This window comes from Sturnira hondurensis, unplaced genomic scaffold, assembly GCF_014824575.4.
Source record: "Sturnira hondurensis isolate 20B ecotype Veracruz unplaced genomic scaffold, ASM1482457v3 Scaffold0022707, whole genome shotgun sequence".
NCBI lineage: Eukaryota > Metazoa > Chordata > Mammalia > Chiroptera > Phyllostomidae > Sturnira > Sturnira hondurensis.
In genome coordinates this window covers 187890-207957 of record NW_028095338.1, presented here as the reverse complement: position 1 = coordinate 207957, position 20068 = coordinate 187890, and the positions used below count along the sequence as shown (strand labels likewise).

Genomic DNA, 20068 nt, shown 5'->3' with positions numbered 1-20068 from the left:
TGTCTCATACCATTTTGATAATTTAATTCATGTTTAAGAAACAAAGCTAAAAATACAAAGAAAATTTTCTGGAAACCAGTCTGTCATTTTTCACCTTGTTATTAACTCCAAATACTTCAGAGGGTTTTCGAGCTAGGGGACGGATAAAGCTTTCCTGTAAAAATCCCCAACATCTATGGTGATTATAGCTGAGAAATTCCACCAGAAATATCCTGAATGCCTTCCTATTTTTCTTGAAAGCCAACTATGACTTCTCAAGTAAAACAGAAAGCTCATTAATTACACAATGAATTCAACTAATATCAATCTGAATAATTCAGACACATGAAAACTCCCTCATAACTTAGAAGAAGAGAATATGTTGCCTGCATTATCTAAACAAGTGCCCCAAAGCTCCATTTTTATTTTCTACATATACACCGCCTACTGACAGATTTACTAGGCTTTATCCAACTCATAATCAATTCTAGTCATTACACTGGACATACCTGTAAATGTAGGAATTGTGTTTGTTCAGGTTAAAAAGGAGCTGGAATAAGTGATCTCAGCATCTGAAAATCTATGGTAGCATATTCTCAAACAAATCACTAACAATTTTTTGGATCCAAGGTTAAATTTTTGATATTCTCAACCTGGGTCTTTTTTTTCAACCTATAAACTAGGTCTTTTTTCTTCTTCAGAATTACAGTATAACTTTCTTTTCAAATACTTCAGAGCATAATATCTCCAGACATTGACTATTGTAGGTTCATACCTGGATTGCTTGAGCCCAGATATAGTAAGTAGGGCTCACTGGTTGGCAATGCTCACTCAACATGCTATGGCCTGTGACTTTCTAGGCCTGAATCTTAAGCACTTTAGAAAGCAAGAGCAGCTATTAGGTCGGAAAAATACTTTTACTTATCAGTAACCTCACTTTCCCTCCAGGCTACAAAATGTGCCTAAAGTATTTATAAAGTTTGACCTAAATTATCAGGAAACCCAGTTCTCAGATTTAATCTCTGGATTATGCACAAGGTTAAGTACTCTTTTGTTAGTAGCCCACTTCTATGGATCAAGATTTGACCTTGACTGCTAGGTGCCTAATAAAATGGTGGTGGAGATTGTTTTATTTTCCTACATGGCTAAATGATTTTAAATAAACAGTGAGGCATAAAGAGCATTTGTTTCACTCTTTCTATTAGCTGTTATTATTTTCCTAGAACTAAAAAAGTGGTTAAGTCTCTTTTTTCTTGTATGAGTGCTACTTTTGAAGCTTAAATTCTGTTCTCATAATGCAGAACACCGAGGCCCAAACAGATAGCACTGGTAATCCATATTAGCTAAATGTCAAAACTATTAGAATTAAGCAGGATTTTGATCATTTAAAAAAAAGCAATTAAGTCACAAGTTTACAGTTCAATTCAAGTGGCTATCACAGCAGTAATCTTAAATGCATTCTTTCACAACAGGAACTGAATGTTTTATTATTATATTCTGGCCATAAAACTGATTTCTTCATTCAGTTCTGAAATCAGCTGTGAATGTCTGAGAGCACAGGATTCTTATCTCCATTCTCAGTCCTCAGAGCTTCCGGAGACCAGCGGTGGCACGACCTAGTGGCAAACTAACCCTTTAACCCAAGAAAACCAAAAGGAGAGAGAGAGTGTGGGTTGTGGGGAAGGAGATGAGGTTCCTCTTCCTGGCAAATTTAGAGTGTCAATTTCCCTTTTAAACCAGTAAGGATTATTCACATTTTTTCCTTAGGGTAAAAAAAATTCTTCTATACATTCTTCTATGTATATTGTTTAAGAGTAAGAGAAAGTAAAATTCCATTAACTTGCTAAACAGCAAAAAATTTTTTAAAGGATCCTAGAGAACAGACATTAGTCATTTTATCTTTTCTGTTTAGCTGGCATTGTCTCTAAACAACTCTTTGATGTGTATGTAAGATGGAGCCTAAGTAGGAAACAGACAAGTGAAGAACTACATGAATAATTAGATTTTCAAGTTGTCACATTTTTTGGAGGGTTAGTGTGTGCGCAGAAGCCACACTGCCAGATTCAGAGAGCAAATCAATGCCTGGAAACAACACAAAATAAAGGGCCGACTCAGCAGCCATGTGGTTAATTTCATCAATACTGACAGCAAAAACCTAAAAATGGAAATTCTCTGATTATCTAGTTCACTGGATTAGCATTTCAGGTCAAGAAAGAATCCATATTGTAACTTGAGGCATCTTTTGCTTGTCCATGTTAATACACTTAACTAGAAAATAATCATGTTTCCAACTTCATTTATGATTCATAGACAAAACTAAAGTCAGGCTCAAATGCTTATATAAGAGAGATGACTGTGCATGAAAAACAGATGTGCAATAAATATGTATGTAAGTGTTTTAATTGGCTCTCTTTTATAATGTAAATACAGGAGCTTAAAACATAGGCCTCAGGGAAGACAAAAAATACACTCTAATGAGCGTCCTTGAAATCACAGATATCTCAGGTAGTAAAATTTAATTTGAGACTCTTTAAGAAAACTGTCAATCAACAATTCAATCTTTCCTCTCATGAATTCTCTCACAATAAGGCTGATGTGAGACTCTAAATAATGATCTTTTTGTCAGTAATGTGCCTGAAAATTACACATAGCTTCTTAGTCTCCAGGGTCATGGTTTTTTTTCCCAGTAAGTACTTTAGCATATGATTGAAAGACAGCACAATGTACTTTAACCTGTGGCTACAGTAAATCATCACAGGTCACAGCTGCTATAGAACTGGCACAGCGGAGTTACTGAAATAATGATGTGGCAGAACCACCTCAGCCTTTGAACGGTGAGGACACTGAGTGCATTTGTGTGTGTAACAAAAGACTTTGTACTCAACTGTCATCCAAGGGGCTATAAAATGACTGGTTGTCATTAAGACTATAAAAGCAATTGATATTTTATGGGCTCAAGTGTTTTGCCACATTGGAAGGCCAGATAAGGAAATAACAGTATTTCATGTTGTTTACAAAGTTGTGATAGGTAAAAATCAAGTGAGTTAATAGATATGATGAAGAATGAAATAGGGATGCTACAAGTCAACAAAAGAGGCGATATTTTCCCAAATGCTTTCCAGCTAGAAGACAGTATAACATAGTGGTTTCCAGCATAGATTCTAAAATTAGACCCTCCATTGCAGGCTAGGTCCCTGGTTGGGGGTGTAGGAGAGGCAACTGATCGATGTTTCTCTCTCACATTGATGTTTCTTTCTATCTCTTTTACCCTCTCTCTAAATATAAATAAATACAATCTTGAAAAAAATAAAATTATACCTTCTGTTTTAAATTTCAGTTCTGCAATTTGCTAGTTATGTGACTGACCCTAGGCAACTTTCTTTACTTCTCTTCACTTCGGTTTCTTCACCTAGTACAAGAGAACGATAAAGCAGTGCCTGCTTCCTGAGGATAAAGCAGATAATTCATTCAACGCTTCAGTCAGTGCAGGGCTCAGAGTGCTCAGTACTTTCAGCTGTTATTAAGCAAAGAATAAGCAGAGTCTTTCTCAACATCAGACTCATTTTGGCCCCTATAACCTCATTTGTTCATTCCTTTAGTTTACAAGCTTTTATTGCATCCCCGCTATGAGAGAGTGCTGGATCCATAATTGCTGCCCTCAAGAAACCTACTCTGATTGTGGATGGCAGGCAAGTAAAGAAAGGATTATGATATACTGTGATAAATGCTTTCATAGAAGTAAGCCCAGAGCAGGAAGGAGTTTGAGAGAATATTGGGAAAGTCTTCCTGGAATACCAGGTCAGTCAGGATAAGGCATGGTTCAGGGTGCTTTGAGAACGACAGAATGGAAGGGCATGAAAGTGAAAGGAGTCCTGAAATATAAAGAATGGAAATTTTCTCTCCCCAAACCCATAACCTAGCAATGAACACCAATGACAAAAGAAAGTGATTAGGGCCCCAAGTGAGCTACAAAGTGCAAAGGGAGTTCTGAAGGGGACTGGTTATCTCCAACTAGCTAGAAGCATGTCAGCTTTATAAAAGAAAGGCCCCTGAGCAAGACCTGAAGCACTTTCAATATTTTAACAAGTAGAAAAGAAAGAGAAGCATTTTTGAAATGCTGATTCATATTTGGTTGTAGGAGAAATGCCCACACAATAATCCTTCTTGTGAGTTCCTTTTAGTACTTTATTTTCAAAAATGCACCATAATAAGAAATGTATTACATGTCTAAAATTTGTATTTTAAAGTATTGATTTTGATCTTTATTTTGAATCTAAAACTTTTGAATCTAGAACTTTTTTATCTATACTTTATTCTACTTATAAAATCACTGAGTAAGAATTTGTATCCAGAAACCTTTGACTTGTTTTATTTTAATTTTTTAAAAGATTTTATTTATTTTCTTTAGAAGGGAAGGGAAGGAGAGAGGGAGAGAAATATTAATGTATGGTTGCCTCTTGTGCATCCCCTGCTGGAAACTGACCTGCAAACCCAGGAATGTGCCCTGACTGGGAATCAAACCGCGATCCTTTGGTTTGCAGGTCCACACTCAATCCACTGAGCTACACCAGCCAGGGCTGAATCTAGAACTTTTGAATCTAAAGAAACTTTAGAGATATGTAGAATTTCAATTATAAGGGTCCTTTCCTATTTTCTACTTTAGTTCCTAAAAATGAGCTTTCATCTTTATTAATGCATTTTTATCTACATCAGTGTAATAGCTATACTTTTCATAAACCCATGTATATAATACTGAATAATTCATTGTCCACAATTGCTTCTCAATCGCAAACATATTAAGACCATTTTAATATAGTAGAACCAAACCATAAATAATGCACACTTACAGAATTTTCTCAGTAACTTTTCAAATAGATAGCACAGTGTCCATTCATTACTTTATGTATAAAATGCTTTTCAAAGTCACAGTTTTAAAGTAATCTCTAAATGCCTTTTTAAAAAATAAGCATTTAGAAGTTCCATATCCTTTCAAAAACTTCAGTTTTGTACTTTAGTCAGATAGTGATACTTTTATAACAAGTTAATACCACTTATTTAAGTTAGATCATTTCATTCTCATAGTTTGTCTATTTTCCTGAAACCTGTGATGAACTTTTGTGTAATAACACCTTTCTAATCTTTCTTAATTTAATAAAGAATGTACCTTCTAATAATCTCATTGATAAACAAGTACTTGATTTGGCTGTAATTATTGCTATAAAATAGGGAATACAAGTGTCTAAAAAATATAAATGAATTAAATGCTTTGATTTATTCTTGAAACATTTACTTTGTAACCTACTTATTAGTTCTTGAAAAATTTCATTCAACACAATCGTTGTGACACCATGATCACCTAAAAATAATATCTAGTAAAGGGAAGAAAAACATGAAGTTGGAGAAAAAGATGTGGGACCCCACCCCTGCCAACCCCAAATCACTTTTACTTTTACCTTTCCATGGATTAGATGAAGGAGCACAGGTCTTTGCAAAGCTTCCAAGTTTTTTTTTCTTATGATTTTGGATGAATTTTTTCCTTTAAAAATGCTCTTCTCTCCCCTCTTCTGATTCACATTTTCAACATTTACATCTTTTATCTGATATCATGGAAAGAGACCTATTAGAAAAATTTCTATATCTGTTTTCATCAGATCTCTTAGACAATAAAATGGTAAAGCAATAAACAGAGTTGGCCATAATTTCTTCTGCAGATTTTTGAATTCATAGTTCAGAGGACCTAGACATTAACTTCAACAATTAGATTTTTGAATTAGGCAAAAATATCAATACTTAAATCTGTGACTTCAAGTTTACAATTATGACTAGAAAATGGCTCTCTTATGTCACTGTCACTCATTCATTTTGAACTGGTGCTATCTGCCCAAACTCTTTACCTTCTGTACCATTTGTTTGGAAGGAGCCTCCCCCCTTGTATACACAAAATTAAAGATGAAAAGTATAATTACTGAACAAGAGGCACACAATATTTTCAGCAGAATACTGTCATGTTGAGAAATGGCTCAAACAGCTGGATGATGAACTTTTGATTCAACTTGGATGACACAACAGCTGTTAGAGACATCCAAAAAAGCAAAGATCGCTTGATAAATATATTGCAATGACAGCGCATTATAAAGTATAACAGCAACCACTTATCAGCTACAATGAAGCAAATTTTGGTTTTGTGTGCCTGTCTCACATTAACATGTGAAAGATTAACTGACTTTACTAAAGAAATGTACTGCCTTTAGGTCCTTGAAAGGTAAATATGGAATCACCATATATTAAAACTGGGACGAATCCCAGAGACTAACTTGAGCTCCTTTGTCAACTCACAAGTCTACAACATTATAACTGACCAACACTGTCAGGCAAAGGAGCACTTGTTTTTTTCCTTAGAATACAGAGTAGATTTACTCCTTCATTGGTAAATCCACCTGTTATATCAAGGAACTTGGGAAAATTGGGAGGCCCAACTTATCTCTTTCGGTTCTAGTAATTTCAATTGTCTTTCACATGTTATGGATTCTAGATCCCTGACTCTCAGAACATTTCGAATGGATTCTAGTTTAATGTGTCTATTAATGTGGTATACAGAACTGGACACCACACTTCAGTTACTTACCACTGTATGCCTTCTTTTGCCTACTTCAACAATTTGGAAAGATTCAAATCACTTTTGATTAGCAAAAACTTCAAAATTATAGATATATGTATTTTAGTGATAGAAAACAAACTCAATGGTTATACCACCGAGAACACAAAACAAGTAGGACCAAATTGTGCACTTCTCAAAGAGTTTGCTGACATGTAATGTTTGCCCCTCTCTGGTAGAAAATGCCCACCGTGATTTGGATCAGCTGGTCATCATCACCATCAGGATTCCTCCACAGTAAGACGACATCCACATTGGATGAAATTCGGTAACCCACACTGTCTTGGGCTTTTCCTTTGCCCTGATTAATAAAAACTTCAGTGGAGTATGTGAGTTTGTACAGTCGTTCATTATTTAAAGACAGACCAGTTGTATGACCTGCATAAAGAAAGTGACAAAAGTCAAGTGTTAGTTATAAGTTATCCATCAGGCCAGGAACTGGGCTATCATCTCATAAAGTGGTGACCAGTGGGAGCTTAGTGAATATTTGCTAAGTAAAAGATGGTTCTATTTCTCCATGTGCTAAAATCATTGGCTTGAACAATAACAAAAATAATAAACAAATAAGCTTCAATTTTATAAACATTCATTTGTATTCCTAGTCAATAATCTAAATATTATTCTAACTGAACTACAGAATATTGTTGAAAACTGTCATTGTATTGCTTTCATTATATGAATATGATTTCTTCTCCCACAACCTCAGCTTTATTAAGGCATAATAAATATGATTTCAAGTAGAGGCTTGGCCCTGGGCTTTTTTTTATAAAGTTAATGAAAACCATGTGTAATTAAATGCGATGAATCATTGCCAAAGTTATTTAAAGGGTCAGAAGGCAGCTTCTCAAATAGGATATTTTGAATATTTAAAGAATACCACTCCAATGCAATTCACTCTTAATTTAATTAGTAAACTTTTAGTCCAAAGGTACATTTTGAGGTCACACATATATAAGTTTAAATTAGCTGTTTCTGAATAAAATGATATTTCACTACAGAAAATCCTAGCACAGGCTTTAAATTGACAGAGGCAATTTAATATCAAACAGTACATAAATCAGTATTGTGAGCCAAAAAAACTGATACAATAGATGGAGGACATCCCATACTTTTCAGTTCAGTTTAATTTACCCAAAGAAATGTATAGGAGCAGGATCAAGTCTTTCTTAGAGATGACTTGAAGTCTATAGTTTTACAAACTTTTTTGCATATTTTATATCCATAGATCTCAGGAGGTAGTCAAAAAAACCCTTCAATGTACATTTTTTTCTCAGTGCTAATGAGGTTGCATTACCAAGTTAACTATAATAGGCAACCATAACTTTGTTCCCCCTCGGGAAATATGTGTATGAGAAAAAGAACAGGATAGGAGGTTGAGATGAGTAGGCCAGAAGTGAGGCAGCTGAGAAAAAAGTAAAATTACTTTGCAAAGTGAAAACAAAATTTAAAAAAGCTCTGAAGAGTCTATACCTTCTACTGTGTCTATCAGCTATTACAGCACCTACTGCTCAGAGGAAAAAATGGTCAAAATACAGTCTCTAATAAACTGAGTGTTATATATGCATTAACATATTTAATCCTTACAAAAACTTAATGGGGTCGGTACCATTATTAATCTCATTTCATATATAAGGAAATGAAGGGGCACAGAGATTATACACCTTATCCAAGATCATCCAGATGGTTAGTGGTAGAGTCAGGACATGAACCCAGGCCGTCTGGCTTTACAGGTCATGCTCTTACCTATACTCTACACATCTAAACCTAAAAGTGTTGAACATTTTTCTATTCCTAGGGAGTGAGCAAGTTTGTTCATTCGTTCGTTCATTCATTCATTCATTCATTCTACAAGGATGTACTGAGCACCCACTGGGTGGTGAGCACCTTTCTAGGCTCTGGTGCTATACCAGTTAACAAGCAGACAAAATGTCTACCTTTGTGGAGTTTATGAGCAGGAGATGGGCAATGAGCTTATATACTACAAAGTACATAAAGAAAAATGAAACAGAAGAGGGAATGGAGATAGTGAGAGAAAGACCTTTGTGAGAAGGTAATATTCCAGGCAAAGGGTGTAGGCTAGCCACATGGTTATCTGTGGCAAGGGCATCCCCACACCCCTACCATCTCATCCTCCCCACAGACAGAATAGCAAGTTCAAAGGCCCTGAGGAGAGTTCATGCAGGTGTGATGGAAGAACAGCAGAGAGGCCAATGAGGCTGGAATTGAGTAAAGGAAAGACAGCAGAAGACGGTGAGGTGAAATAGGTGCCAGTGGATGGCAGGGAGATTTGGGGGGCATTTGCATATACTTAGAATTAAACTCTGAGTAGATGTGTGATTAAGTTCTGTGATCTGACAAACCTTCACAGAAAGAGGATAAGGAAACAAGACTTAGGAATCTGGAAAAGCCAGGAGAAGGAAGTGTGGAATTGGGTATCCAAGTATATACTTGTAAACATAAAAACAGACTGTGTTCAAGCAACAGGTCAGGCAGAAATTCAGGTAAAATATACAGACGACAGAAAAGGTCAGGAAAAACCTAGAAGATGAAGTCTGTGACTCCCTCTAGCCTCCCTACTGCCACCCTTCTGCATTTGAAGTGGGGACAGCGCTGCAGGTTCAAACACTGGTTTTCAGGCCAGAAAAGATATTTTGGCCAGAGACGACTTATTTTAATGACATCGGTCAAATTCTACATAAAGCGTAAAGGAAATACATGTTTTCCTATCTAATCCTCACAGTAATTCTAAAAGACAAGCATGATAAGACATGAGAAAAACTGACTCTGCACTCAACTCAGCAGATATGATGCCGAATTTGACATTCAAATTTACTGAGTTCCAAGTTTTGTGGACTACATGAAATTATTTTCTGATTAAAGTAACTAAGAAAAGTTTGTAGAAAGGTAGCATCCCTTAAATTGTGAATTTTTCCAAATTATCATGTTGACCATTTTTCCTTGTTTTTACTTTATTGGGCAATACAATGTGAAAAGGGAAACGTGATAGATCTGTTTTTCACTATGACTCAAAAGTGGTAAAGCACGGGAAACAATAAGCCTTGTTCTTCTAGAATTTTTCCTACCTCTTTTGAGAGGAGATAAAGCCTAAAATGGTTCAAATAAGTGGATTATGTTGTAATGCTGTCCCTGTTATTTTTACCTCAAACATTTTAGAAACCAGTGAAAAATACTGTCTTTGGTTCAAGAACATAAAGTGTCTTTTGCCTATGTAAAATAATTTAAATTTAGCCTTTCATTTATTGTTGCAATAAGAAAGATTATCTTCTCATGTGGAAATTTTCCATGCAAAAAATCTTGAGAAAAACCTCACTTTATCATCAAAAGCCAAAATTATCCCAAAAGGGTTTTACAAGTTTACAAATACACTGTTTTATCAAGTATGTAGAGTACACAGTTAATAAATAGAACTTTATCATGCTAAGTTATATGTTAGATCATTTACCTTTGACAGTGCTCCCTCTTAAGGGACTCTAAAAAAGTGATCATTTTACAGGTGCAACATTTAGGCCACAGAGTGCATAAACTAGCTGACTTAAAACAAGATTCCATATCAATACATTTCATACATCTTTTTGAAACCACTAGTCATAAAATGTTTTTCTCTCAAAGGCCTCAATTCATAGGTGTTTTTTAAAATCAACTTTATTCAAGCCCTGGCTGGCATAGCTCAGTGGATTGAGCCCAGGCCTGTGAACCACATGATGGTGGTTCGATTCCCAGTCAGGGCACATGCCTGGGTTGCAGGCCAGTTCCCAGCAGGGGACCTATGAGAGGCAATCATACATTGATATTTCTCTCCCTCTCTCCTTCCCTTCCCCTCTAAAGATAAATAAATTAAATTAAAAAAATAATAATCAATTTTATCCTAAAGAAGAAACAATAACTAGCAACAATATTTTTCCAAACATAATAAACCTCCAGTCTTAAATGTATGCACTTTATTTTCTGTAAATAAATGATAATTCTATTATTTCTAAAGAGTATGAAATTAAACAAGTGCTTTACCATTTCATTCATAATTCTTTGGCAAATCAAATGCTTTTTCATTGGGTCTAGTTCCTGATGTCATGTTGCTAAGCAACTAGAAGGAAATTTAAGAAATGTGTTTTTTTAAAAAATCCTCTTTTACAATTTAAATGAAGGAGCTGCATTCAGTGAGTGACCAACAGCAGCAAGGAACAATAGCTGGCATCTTTTTTTCTCTCTTTTAAAAATTGACCATGAATGAGAAATTGAAGCAAGAAGCACACTAAACTGAGAAAATGAAACAAAAACACCCCTCTGTTTTCTTAATGGATGGAGGAATTTGAATTCAGTTTTTATTCTACCCTAGTTATGTCTTCACAAACATTCCATATTTACATGGTTTTTAAGATGGTTTGCTTGGAAACTCTTTCACTCTTCACACACACACACACACACACACACACACACACACTTCCCCTCAAAGATTAAAATTAAAGTTTAGCAAAAGACAACACAAGCTTACCTTTAACAGAAGCTGAATATGAGGAAATGAAGCAGAGAAAAAGCACAGCAAGAAGAATCATACTGACTAGCCACCCTCTAATGCATCCAGTGCCCAGCAAGGAGTCACTAAGAAGTGAACTCTTCTGATGACAGTGAGGGAATGTCCCTCCTTAGAACCTGCAATGATAATGTTTATCTTTGGGGAAAGGTCAGATTCCAAACTCCAAAATCAGGACGTAAGTTCACCAAAGGGCTCACTATTAATGATTAAACACAGGTGGGCTGTAGTTTTCAGTCTTTCACTCTAATTTTTTTTTACTCAATAAGGAAAAACCAAGAAAGTTTTCACTTTGGAGAGCTAAACTAAACCAGTCTACCTTCTTATAAATTCAGAAGTATTTGGGGACATTTGAGGAAAACCAATGGTGATACTTCTCTGCTCAGTAGTAATCATCATGCTTATGATATTAGATGCCTGTCTTCATGTTTTACCACTTTATGTGGACGGGTAGTGAGGATTTTCACACTCAGCTTAACTTACTTGAATTGTTGTATGCCTCGTATGCTCATCTTTGAATGTATGCTATTAGAAGGAATCTGAATTTTAGGGCTTAAATTAAATTTTTTTAAGTTGTGCCACCACCAATCACTTCAAAATAATGTTAGAGTGGGTAGAACTTTCATTTCTGAAACCTAGATGATTAACATTGTTTATTATTAACACATTCTCAGGCCAGTGGAGTATCTGAGTATATCATAGTAGACTTCTAGCTACATCTAACGACAAAAACCAGCTAATTGTCTAAGTCTCCAAACTGGCTGGAGTCTGTGCTTTCTGAATCCCATTTCCAGGAAGAGATTCAGAGGGGAATTTTAGTCCTTAGCAGTTTTGCCACAAAAAGATTAATTAGGAAACATCTCTAGAATCAGAGCAAATACCCTAGTACGACTAAGGCCACGCTAACTAAACCAATTTTTATCCTTGAAAACTCCCACAAGAGAGGACAATTACGAACAATGAGGTGGTTTGGGTGGCATGTGTGCTGGTTTGGGCAAAGAGGGAGTAAAACACTCATGAGAGGCCATTTGAATGAACTTGAAAACACTTAAGACCATGTTTAATTATAAAATGAGTTATTAAATCTACCCTCATCTTTCTCAAAAAATTATAGAATCCTAATCTTAAATTTAATTTAGACAACTCACGTAAGAGATAGCCAACTCGATAGGGCCATAAAATAAAATGTAAAATTTAAGATCTACAAAGCTTATATAAAAACTAAAAGTTGAAAATTGTTCATTTTTATCATCTATTGAGGTTAGAACTTCATTTGCTGTCATAAATTTTGCATATAAATTATGGCTAAAGTACCTATACAAAAATAAAATGTTCGCTTGTGACTTTCATATTAAAGTTATAAGTAATAAGTTTTCCTGGGGTAAAACAAGGCCATGCTTTAAAAAATGGGGTACTCTGGTTTTTATGAATAAATAAATGCAGGGTGAAGTGAATGTCCTTTATTGCTTTACACATTACTATATTTCTATGTGTTTCCACAATTTCTACATTACAGAGGGATATGAAGCCATTATAGTTACTTAAACTTTACATATTTATTTAGATTAAGGATTAGTTTGAATCATATGTGACTCTATGAAAACCATTTTTGGCATTTCCACTTGAGGTTCATGGTTATATAGACCTTTAATTTTTGTGGTTAGACTAAGTGAGGCATGATACGTGTCTCTTCGGGTAAAGTACCATTCGTTGTCAGGTATCAGAGTCCAACTAATAAAAAGTATATCACTATTGCCTAATAAATCCTGTTTCACTTGAGCTTTTGCTTTCCACTGGAAAACTCCTGTATGTCTCTGTACCAGTCATTTCAATACAGATTGCTCACATAAGGCTGCTTCTGTTGGTGATAAATAACATCATTTTCACATAACTTTTTCTATTTACAAAGATATTTGAAAGACTTAGCATTGTTTCATCTAAGATGAAATAAGAATGCCAAACACTTTCCATATTCAGTGAATTTTGTGTACCAAAGAGGCATTCTCCTCTGCTGCCTTTTTGATCAAGCTGAGCAAACATTGTACACTGTATGTGGGAGATACCTCCCAAAACACATCAGCTATTTTACATGGCCCGTGAAGCAATACTGAAACACAGCACAGACTAAAAATAACAAGATCTGCCATCTATGGACTGATTATTATGTAGAATACACTATGCTAAGCGCTTTACATTTTTATAGTATATCCTAACAACAATAATTTCTCATATTAGAAAAATGAGGCTCAGATTAATTTAGGAAAATGGTTTAAGGATTATAGTAAAGCAAACTTGAAATCTAGGCCCAACATTCTTCTTTACTTATAAAATATTAGAAATAGAAATGGGAAAAATTATTTCCTATGGGTGACATAGAATTATTAATTGGGACTCTTCTTTAATAAGTTCATCACAGCTTTGCGTGGAGGTTAGCAGAGCATTTGACTGCTGTGCTTAGATGTGCCTGGCTGAAATTACAGAGGAAAACATTGATCTGCGCTATCCAGATCAAAGTCAAGTAACAGATTTTAAAACAATGCTATTACAGTGAAATTTCACTGGTAGTACATGACACTGGGTAATATTGCTATACTACTATTTTGCAGTAATAAATAAGAGACTATGAAATAAAAATGAATGAATAATTCCAAAGTACAGTTGTGTTTCTGTTAAATATCAGAGGTTGTTAGGAGTTAACTCATTTTCCTTGATTAGGAGATAAATGAATTTCACCCCACTAAAGGTGGAAGAGAACATATTAACCTACTAGATATAGATATAAGTAAGTCAGGTATCAATACAGGAATAAAAAGACTTTATAGCATCAGAACACTATACTCCATTCTTCATTAAAAAATGAATGAAAAAAATTTTAGAGGGCTATTTCAAGTTATCCCTAAGTGGTCATAATAAAATTTAGTATTAGTTTAAATTCAGTGAGGAAATTAGCATTTTTAAGGAATCCTGCATTAAATATTTTCTGGTTAAGAATATTCTTATGATGTGTGCCTTGGCTGGTGTGGCTCAGTGGATTGAGTTCCAGCCTTCAAACCAAAGGGTCACCAGTTTGATTCTCTGTCAAGGCGCATGCCTGGGTTATGGGCCAAGTCCCCAGAAGGGGATGTGTGAAAGGCAACCATACATTGATATTTCTCTTCCTCTTTCTCCCTCCCTTCCCCCTCTGTAAAAATAAATAAATAAAATTGTTGTAAAAGGAATATTCTTATGATGTGATGAAATCTTCTATACCATGGCAAAGTTATAGAATACATACTTTTTCAAAGGTATTGTTTAAGATTTCTGTTTCAGAAAAGAATAGTCAGTCACTAAATGCCTTTCCTTAATAAGTAAACTTGAGATTAGGTTTGAAACACTTGGAATCTAAAACTCTCTAAAAAGACAGTGATTTTTTAACAACTAAGAATACCTTATGGGTCAATAACAGTCACCCTAAAATGAATCTAACTTTATATTACCTTTAGCCACACAAAACTGAATTTCTAGCATTTAAAGGAGAGAGTTGATGGCTTTCTTTCAGTAGATGAAAGAGATGGCTCTCTGTTGTAAAGAAAACAAAATAAAATTTTGATCAGAATAAGTTCTTTAGCGTCTACATTTTCCACACTACTCTTGCCATCCCACTGTCTGTTTTCTCTCCACCATCTATGATACTTATTCTCTGTACCTTCTCCCTCTCTCTCCTCCTCCCACTCCCCTGTTGCTAACCCTCCATGTGATCTCCATTTCTGTGGCTCCACGCCTGTTTTAGCTGTCCACTTAGGTTGCTTTTGCTTTAGGTGTGTTTGTTAATAACTGAGAGTTTTCTGTCCTTTCACTGTTCATATTTTTTTCATGATTGCTAATGGTTTTATTTTTTTTAGATTTATTTAATTATTTTTCAAGTTTTCTGTCTATTACTCCCACCCCAACCCACCCCTCCCATTCTCCCCCCCTCCCTCCCATTTCCACTCTTCTTAGTTGTTGTCCATGTATCCTTCGTATTTGTTCCTCTAAATCCCTCCCTTATTTCCCCTGAAATTCTCTCCCCTCTCCCCTCTGGTGACTGTCCCCCTGGTTCTCTATTTCAGTGTCTTTAGTTATATTTTGCTTGCTTGTTTGCTTTGTTGTTTAGCTTCCTTTAAAGGTGAGATCATATGGTATTTGTCTTTCAACACCTGGCTTACTTCACTTAGCATAATGCTTTCCAGTTCCATCCATGATGTTGCAAAAGGTAGGAGCTCCTTCTTTCTTTCTGCTGCATAGAATTCCACTGTGTATATGTACCATAGTTTTTTGATCCATTCATTTACTGACGGGCACCTAGGTTGCTTCCAACTCTTGGCTATCGTAAATTGTGCTTCTATGAACATTGGGGTGCATAGGTTCTTTTGGATTGGTGTTTTAGGGTTCTTAGGATATAATCTCAGCAGTGGAATTGCTAGGTCAAAAGGCAGGTCCAATTTTAGTTTTCTTAGAAAATTCCATACTCTTTTCCATAATGGTTGTACCAGTCTGCAATCCCACCATCACTGTTCATATTTTTTATCTTCTTTTTCTGAGATAAGTCCCTTTAACATTTCAAATAGTAAGGGCTTGGTGATGATGAACTCCTTGAACTCGACCTTGTCTGAGAAGCACTTTATCTCCCCTTCCAATCTAAATTGCTGGATAAAGCAATCTTGGATTGTAGGTCCTTGTCTTTCATGACTTGGAATACTTCTTTCCAGCCACTTCTTGCCTGTAAGGTCTTTTTTAAAAAGTCAGCTGACAGTGTGATGGGCAATCCTTTATAGATGACTGTCCCCTTATTTCTTGTTGCTTCTAGGATTTTCTCCTTCATTTTAATCTTGGCTAATGTAATTATGATGTGCCTTAGTGTGTTCCTCCTTGGGTCCAACGCCTTTGGGACTCTTTGCGCTTCCTGGACTTCCTGGAAGTCTATTTCCTTTGCCAGAATGGGGAAGTTCTCCTTTATTATTTGTTCAAATAAGTTTTCCACTTGTTGCTTTTCCTCTTCCCCTTCTGGTACCCCTGTAATTCAGATGTTGGAATGTTTAAAGATGTCCTAGAGGTTCCTAAGCCTCTCCTCATTTTTTTTAAATTCTTATTTCTTCATTCTTTTTTGTTTGGTTGTTTCTTCTTCTGGTACACTTCACTGATTTGAGTCCCAGTTTCTTTCCCATCACTATTGGTTCCCTGTGCAATGTGCTTCATTTCACTTAGTGTAGCCTTCATTTTTTCATCTAATTTGCAACCAAAATCAACCAGTTTTGTGAGCATCCTGATCACCAGTATTTTGAACTGTGCATCTGATAGGTTGCCTATCTCTTGGTCACTTAAAAGGATTGGCTCTGGGGCTTTGATTTGTTCTTCTCTTTGAGCCATAATTTTCTTCTCTTCTCTTCTCTTTGAGCCATAATTTTTTGGTCAGGTCACACCTGTTATGTATGAATGGCAGAGCCTTAGGTGTCCACCAGGCCAGGGCAACCCAGTGACTGGGTTGTGACACTCTATGTGGGGGCAGGATCAGAGAGGGAACAACAGCTCTTGTTCTGCTCTTTCTTGGATTTCACTGCCTTCTGCCACCTCCCACAAGCAAATGAGGCCCTTCTGATGCTGGTTCCCAGGTGGGTAGGCTTGTGTACTTTCTAGGACCCTGTGGGTCTCTCCAACAAACTCTCCTCTGAGGCTGGGAGTCTCTCCCAGCACATCACTCCCCCAATATTTTTCCCAACGGTGCTTTCAAGCTCTAGTTCCCATCGATGGGGCCCTGGATTTCACGGTCTGCCTCACTGTCCATTTTTCTGCCTGGTTTATCTGTGAGTGAATGTGTGATGGTGGTCAGCCAACCACCTTGCGCACCTCACTGGGTCTGCTCGTTTCTTCCCCGCACCTGGGGTCTGCCTTTTCCTGCCACGACCCCTCTCTGCCGGCCACTTACTCTACCCCTCTTGCCGGTCTGGATGAATGGTATTGGACTTCCGTGCAGTTCAATTCTGTCTGTTCTGGTTGTATTTTTGTTTCCAAATCTTTGTTGTCCTTAATTTTGGTTGTGCGAGGAGGTGCAATAGTTCCACCTAAGCCTCCGTTTTGGCCGGAAGTCAAGACTGTATCTTCCTTGCTTTTCAATGAATAGCTGTTGGCAGGTGTTCTCATAGCCTTCAGATGCTATGTTGTTGTCCCACTATTTCCTCCTACACAGCTGTTGANTTAGCTGTCTACTTAGGTTGCTTTTGCTTTAGGTGTGTTTGTTAATAACTGAGAGTTTTCTGTCCTTTCACTGTTCATATTTTTTTCATGATTGCTAATGGTTTTATTTTTATTTTTTAGATTTATTTAATTATTTTTCAAGTACAGTTTTCTGTCTATTACTCCCACCCCAGCCTACCCCTCCCATTCTCCCCCCCTCCCTCCTATTTCCACTCTTCTTAGTTGTTGTCCATGTATCCTTCATATTTGTTCCTCTAAATCCCTCCCTTATTTCCCCTGAAATTCCCTCCCCTCTCCCCTCTGGTCACTGTCCCCCTGTTCTCTATTTCAGTGTCTTTGGTTATATTTTGCTTGCTTGTTTTCTTTGTTGTTTAGCTTCCTTTAAAGGTGAGATCATATGGTATTTGTCCTTCAACACCTGGCTTACTTCACTCAGCATAATGCTTTCCAGTTCCATCCATGATGTTGCAAAAGGTAGGAGCTCCTTCTTTCTTTCTGCTGCATAGAATTCCACTGTGTATATGTACCATAGTTTTTTGATCCATTCATTTACTGACAGGCACCTAGGTTGCTTCCAACTCTTGGCTATTGTAAATTGTGCTTGTATGAACATTGGGGTGCATAGGTTCTTTTGGATTGGTGTTTTAGGGTTCTTAGGATATAATCCCAGCAGTGGAATTGCTAGGTCAAAAGGCAGGTCCAATTTTAGTTTTCTTAGAAAATTCCATAATGTTTTCCATAATGGTTGTACCAGTCTGCAATCCCACCATCACTGTTCATATTTTTTATCTTCTTTTTCTGAGATAAGTACCTTTAACATTTCAAATAGTAAGGGCTTGGTGATGATGAACTCCTTGAACTCGACCTTGTCTGAGAAGCACTTTATCTGCCCTTCCAATCTAAATTGCTGGATAAAGCAATCTTGGATTGTAGGTCCTTGTCTTTCATGACTTGGAATACTTCTTTCCAGCCACTTCTTGCCTGTAAGGTCTTTTTTAAAAAGTCAGCTGACAGTGTGATGGGCAATCCTTTGTAGATGACTGTCCCCTTATTTCTTGCTGCTTCTAGGATTTTCTCCTTCATTTTAATCTTGGCTAATGTAATTATGATGTGCCTTAGTGTGTTCCTCCTTGGGTCCAACGCCTTTGGGACTCTTTGAGCTTCCTGGACTTCCTAGAAGTCTATTTCCTTTGCCAGACTGGGGAAGTTCTCCTTTATTATTTGTTCAAATAAGTTTTCCACTTGTTGCTTTTCCTCTTCCCCTTCTGGTACCCCTGTAATTCAGATGTTGGAATGTTTAAAGATGTCCTAGAGGTTCCTAAGCCTCTCCTCATTTTTTTTAATTCTTATTTCTTCATTCTTTTTTGTTTGGTTGTTTCTTCTTCTGGTACACTTCACTGATTTGAGTCCCAGTTTCTTTCCCATCACTAATGGTTTCCTGTGCATTTTGCTTCATTTCACTTAGTGTAGCCTTCATTTTTCATCTAGTTTGAGACTAAAATCAACCAGTTCAGTGAGCACCCTGATCATTAATGTTTTAAACTATGCATCTGATAGGTTGGCTGTCTCTTGGTTGCTTGGAAGTATTGACTCCGGGGCTTTGAGTTGTTCTTCTGCTTGAGCTATGTTTTGGTCTGTTTCCACCTGTTCCGTATGAGGAGTGAAAGCTTAGGTGTTTACTGGGGTGGGTCAGCCCAGTTGCTGGGTTGTGAGTGGGGGCAGGGTCAGAGAGAAAGCTATGTCGTTTTTTTCCACTCTCTCTCAGATTTCGGTCCTCTCTGGCACTTCCCACAAGAAAATTTGGCTCTTCTGGTGATGGTTTCTGGGCAGGTGGGCCTCCCCAATGAACTCCCCTGTGGGGCTAGGAGCCTCTCCTGGAATATCAGCCCCTGAAAGTTTTTCTAATCTAAGTGCTTTTAGGCTTTATTTTCCATCGCTGGGGCCCTGGGTTGTGCGGTCTGTTTCACTGATTGTTTTTAAACCTGCCTGGTTTCTCTATGCGCAAATGTGTGTCCACGGTCAGCCAGCCTTGCGAGCCTTACTGAGTCTCCGTCTATGCCTGCCCAGGGCACCAATCACCTCCTCCTTCCGCGGGGACCCCTCTCCACCACCACTGACTCCGCCCCTCTTACCGTTCTGGATGAATGGTTCCTTGTTGTCAGACTTTGGTATAGTTTACTTTTCTGTGTGTTTGGTTGCGTTTTTGTTTCTAAATCTTTGTTGTCCTTAAATTTGATTCTGTGAGGAAGCACAGTATTTCCTCCTACACCTCCATCTTGGCCAGAAGCCTCTCTTCATTATTGTTTGATTCTTTCTTCCTTCTGGTCCACTCCATGGATTTTAGTCCCAGTTTTCTTCCCATCACTATTGGTTCCCTGTGCATTTTCCTTCATTTCACTTAGTGTAGCCTTCATTTTTTCATCTAATTTGCAACCAAAATCAACCAGTTTTGTGAGCATCCTGATCACCAGTATTTTGAATTGTGCATCTGATAGGTTGCCTATCTCTTGGTCACTTAAAAGGATTGGCTCTGGGGCTTTGATTTGTTCTTCTCTTTGAGCCATAATTTTCTGGTCAGGTCACACCTGTTATGTATGAATGGCAGAGCCTTAGGTGTCCACCAGGCCAGGGCAACCCAGTGACTGGGTTGTGACACTCTATGTGGGGGCAGGATC

At 37.0% G+C, this 20068-nt stretch overlaps 1 protein-coding gene across 1 annotated transcript in view; it reads right to left on the bottom strand.

Moving 5' to 3' along the window:
• The window catches only part of MTTP (microsomal triglyceride transfer protein), a 46773-nt gene extending 35466 nt beyond the window's left edge, over nucleotides 1-11307 (bottom strand). The window contains exons 1-3 of the mRNA XM_037036250.1: nucleotides 11145-11307; nucleotides 6825-7012; nucleotides 5433-5576 (exon numbers count right to left, since the gene is read on the bottom strand). Coding sequence (XP_036892145.1) covers nucleotides 5433-5576; nucleotides 6825-7012; nucleotides 11145-11205 — 393 coding nt within the window. The 5' untranslated portion in view covers nucleotides 11206-11307. The remainder of the gene's footprint in view (nucleotides 1-5432; nucleotides 5577-6824; nucleotides 7013-11144) is intronic.
• Nucleotides 11308-20068: the final 8761 nt, after the last annotated feature.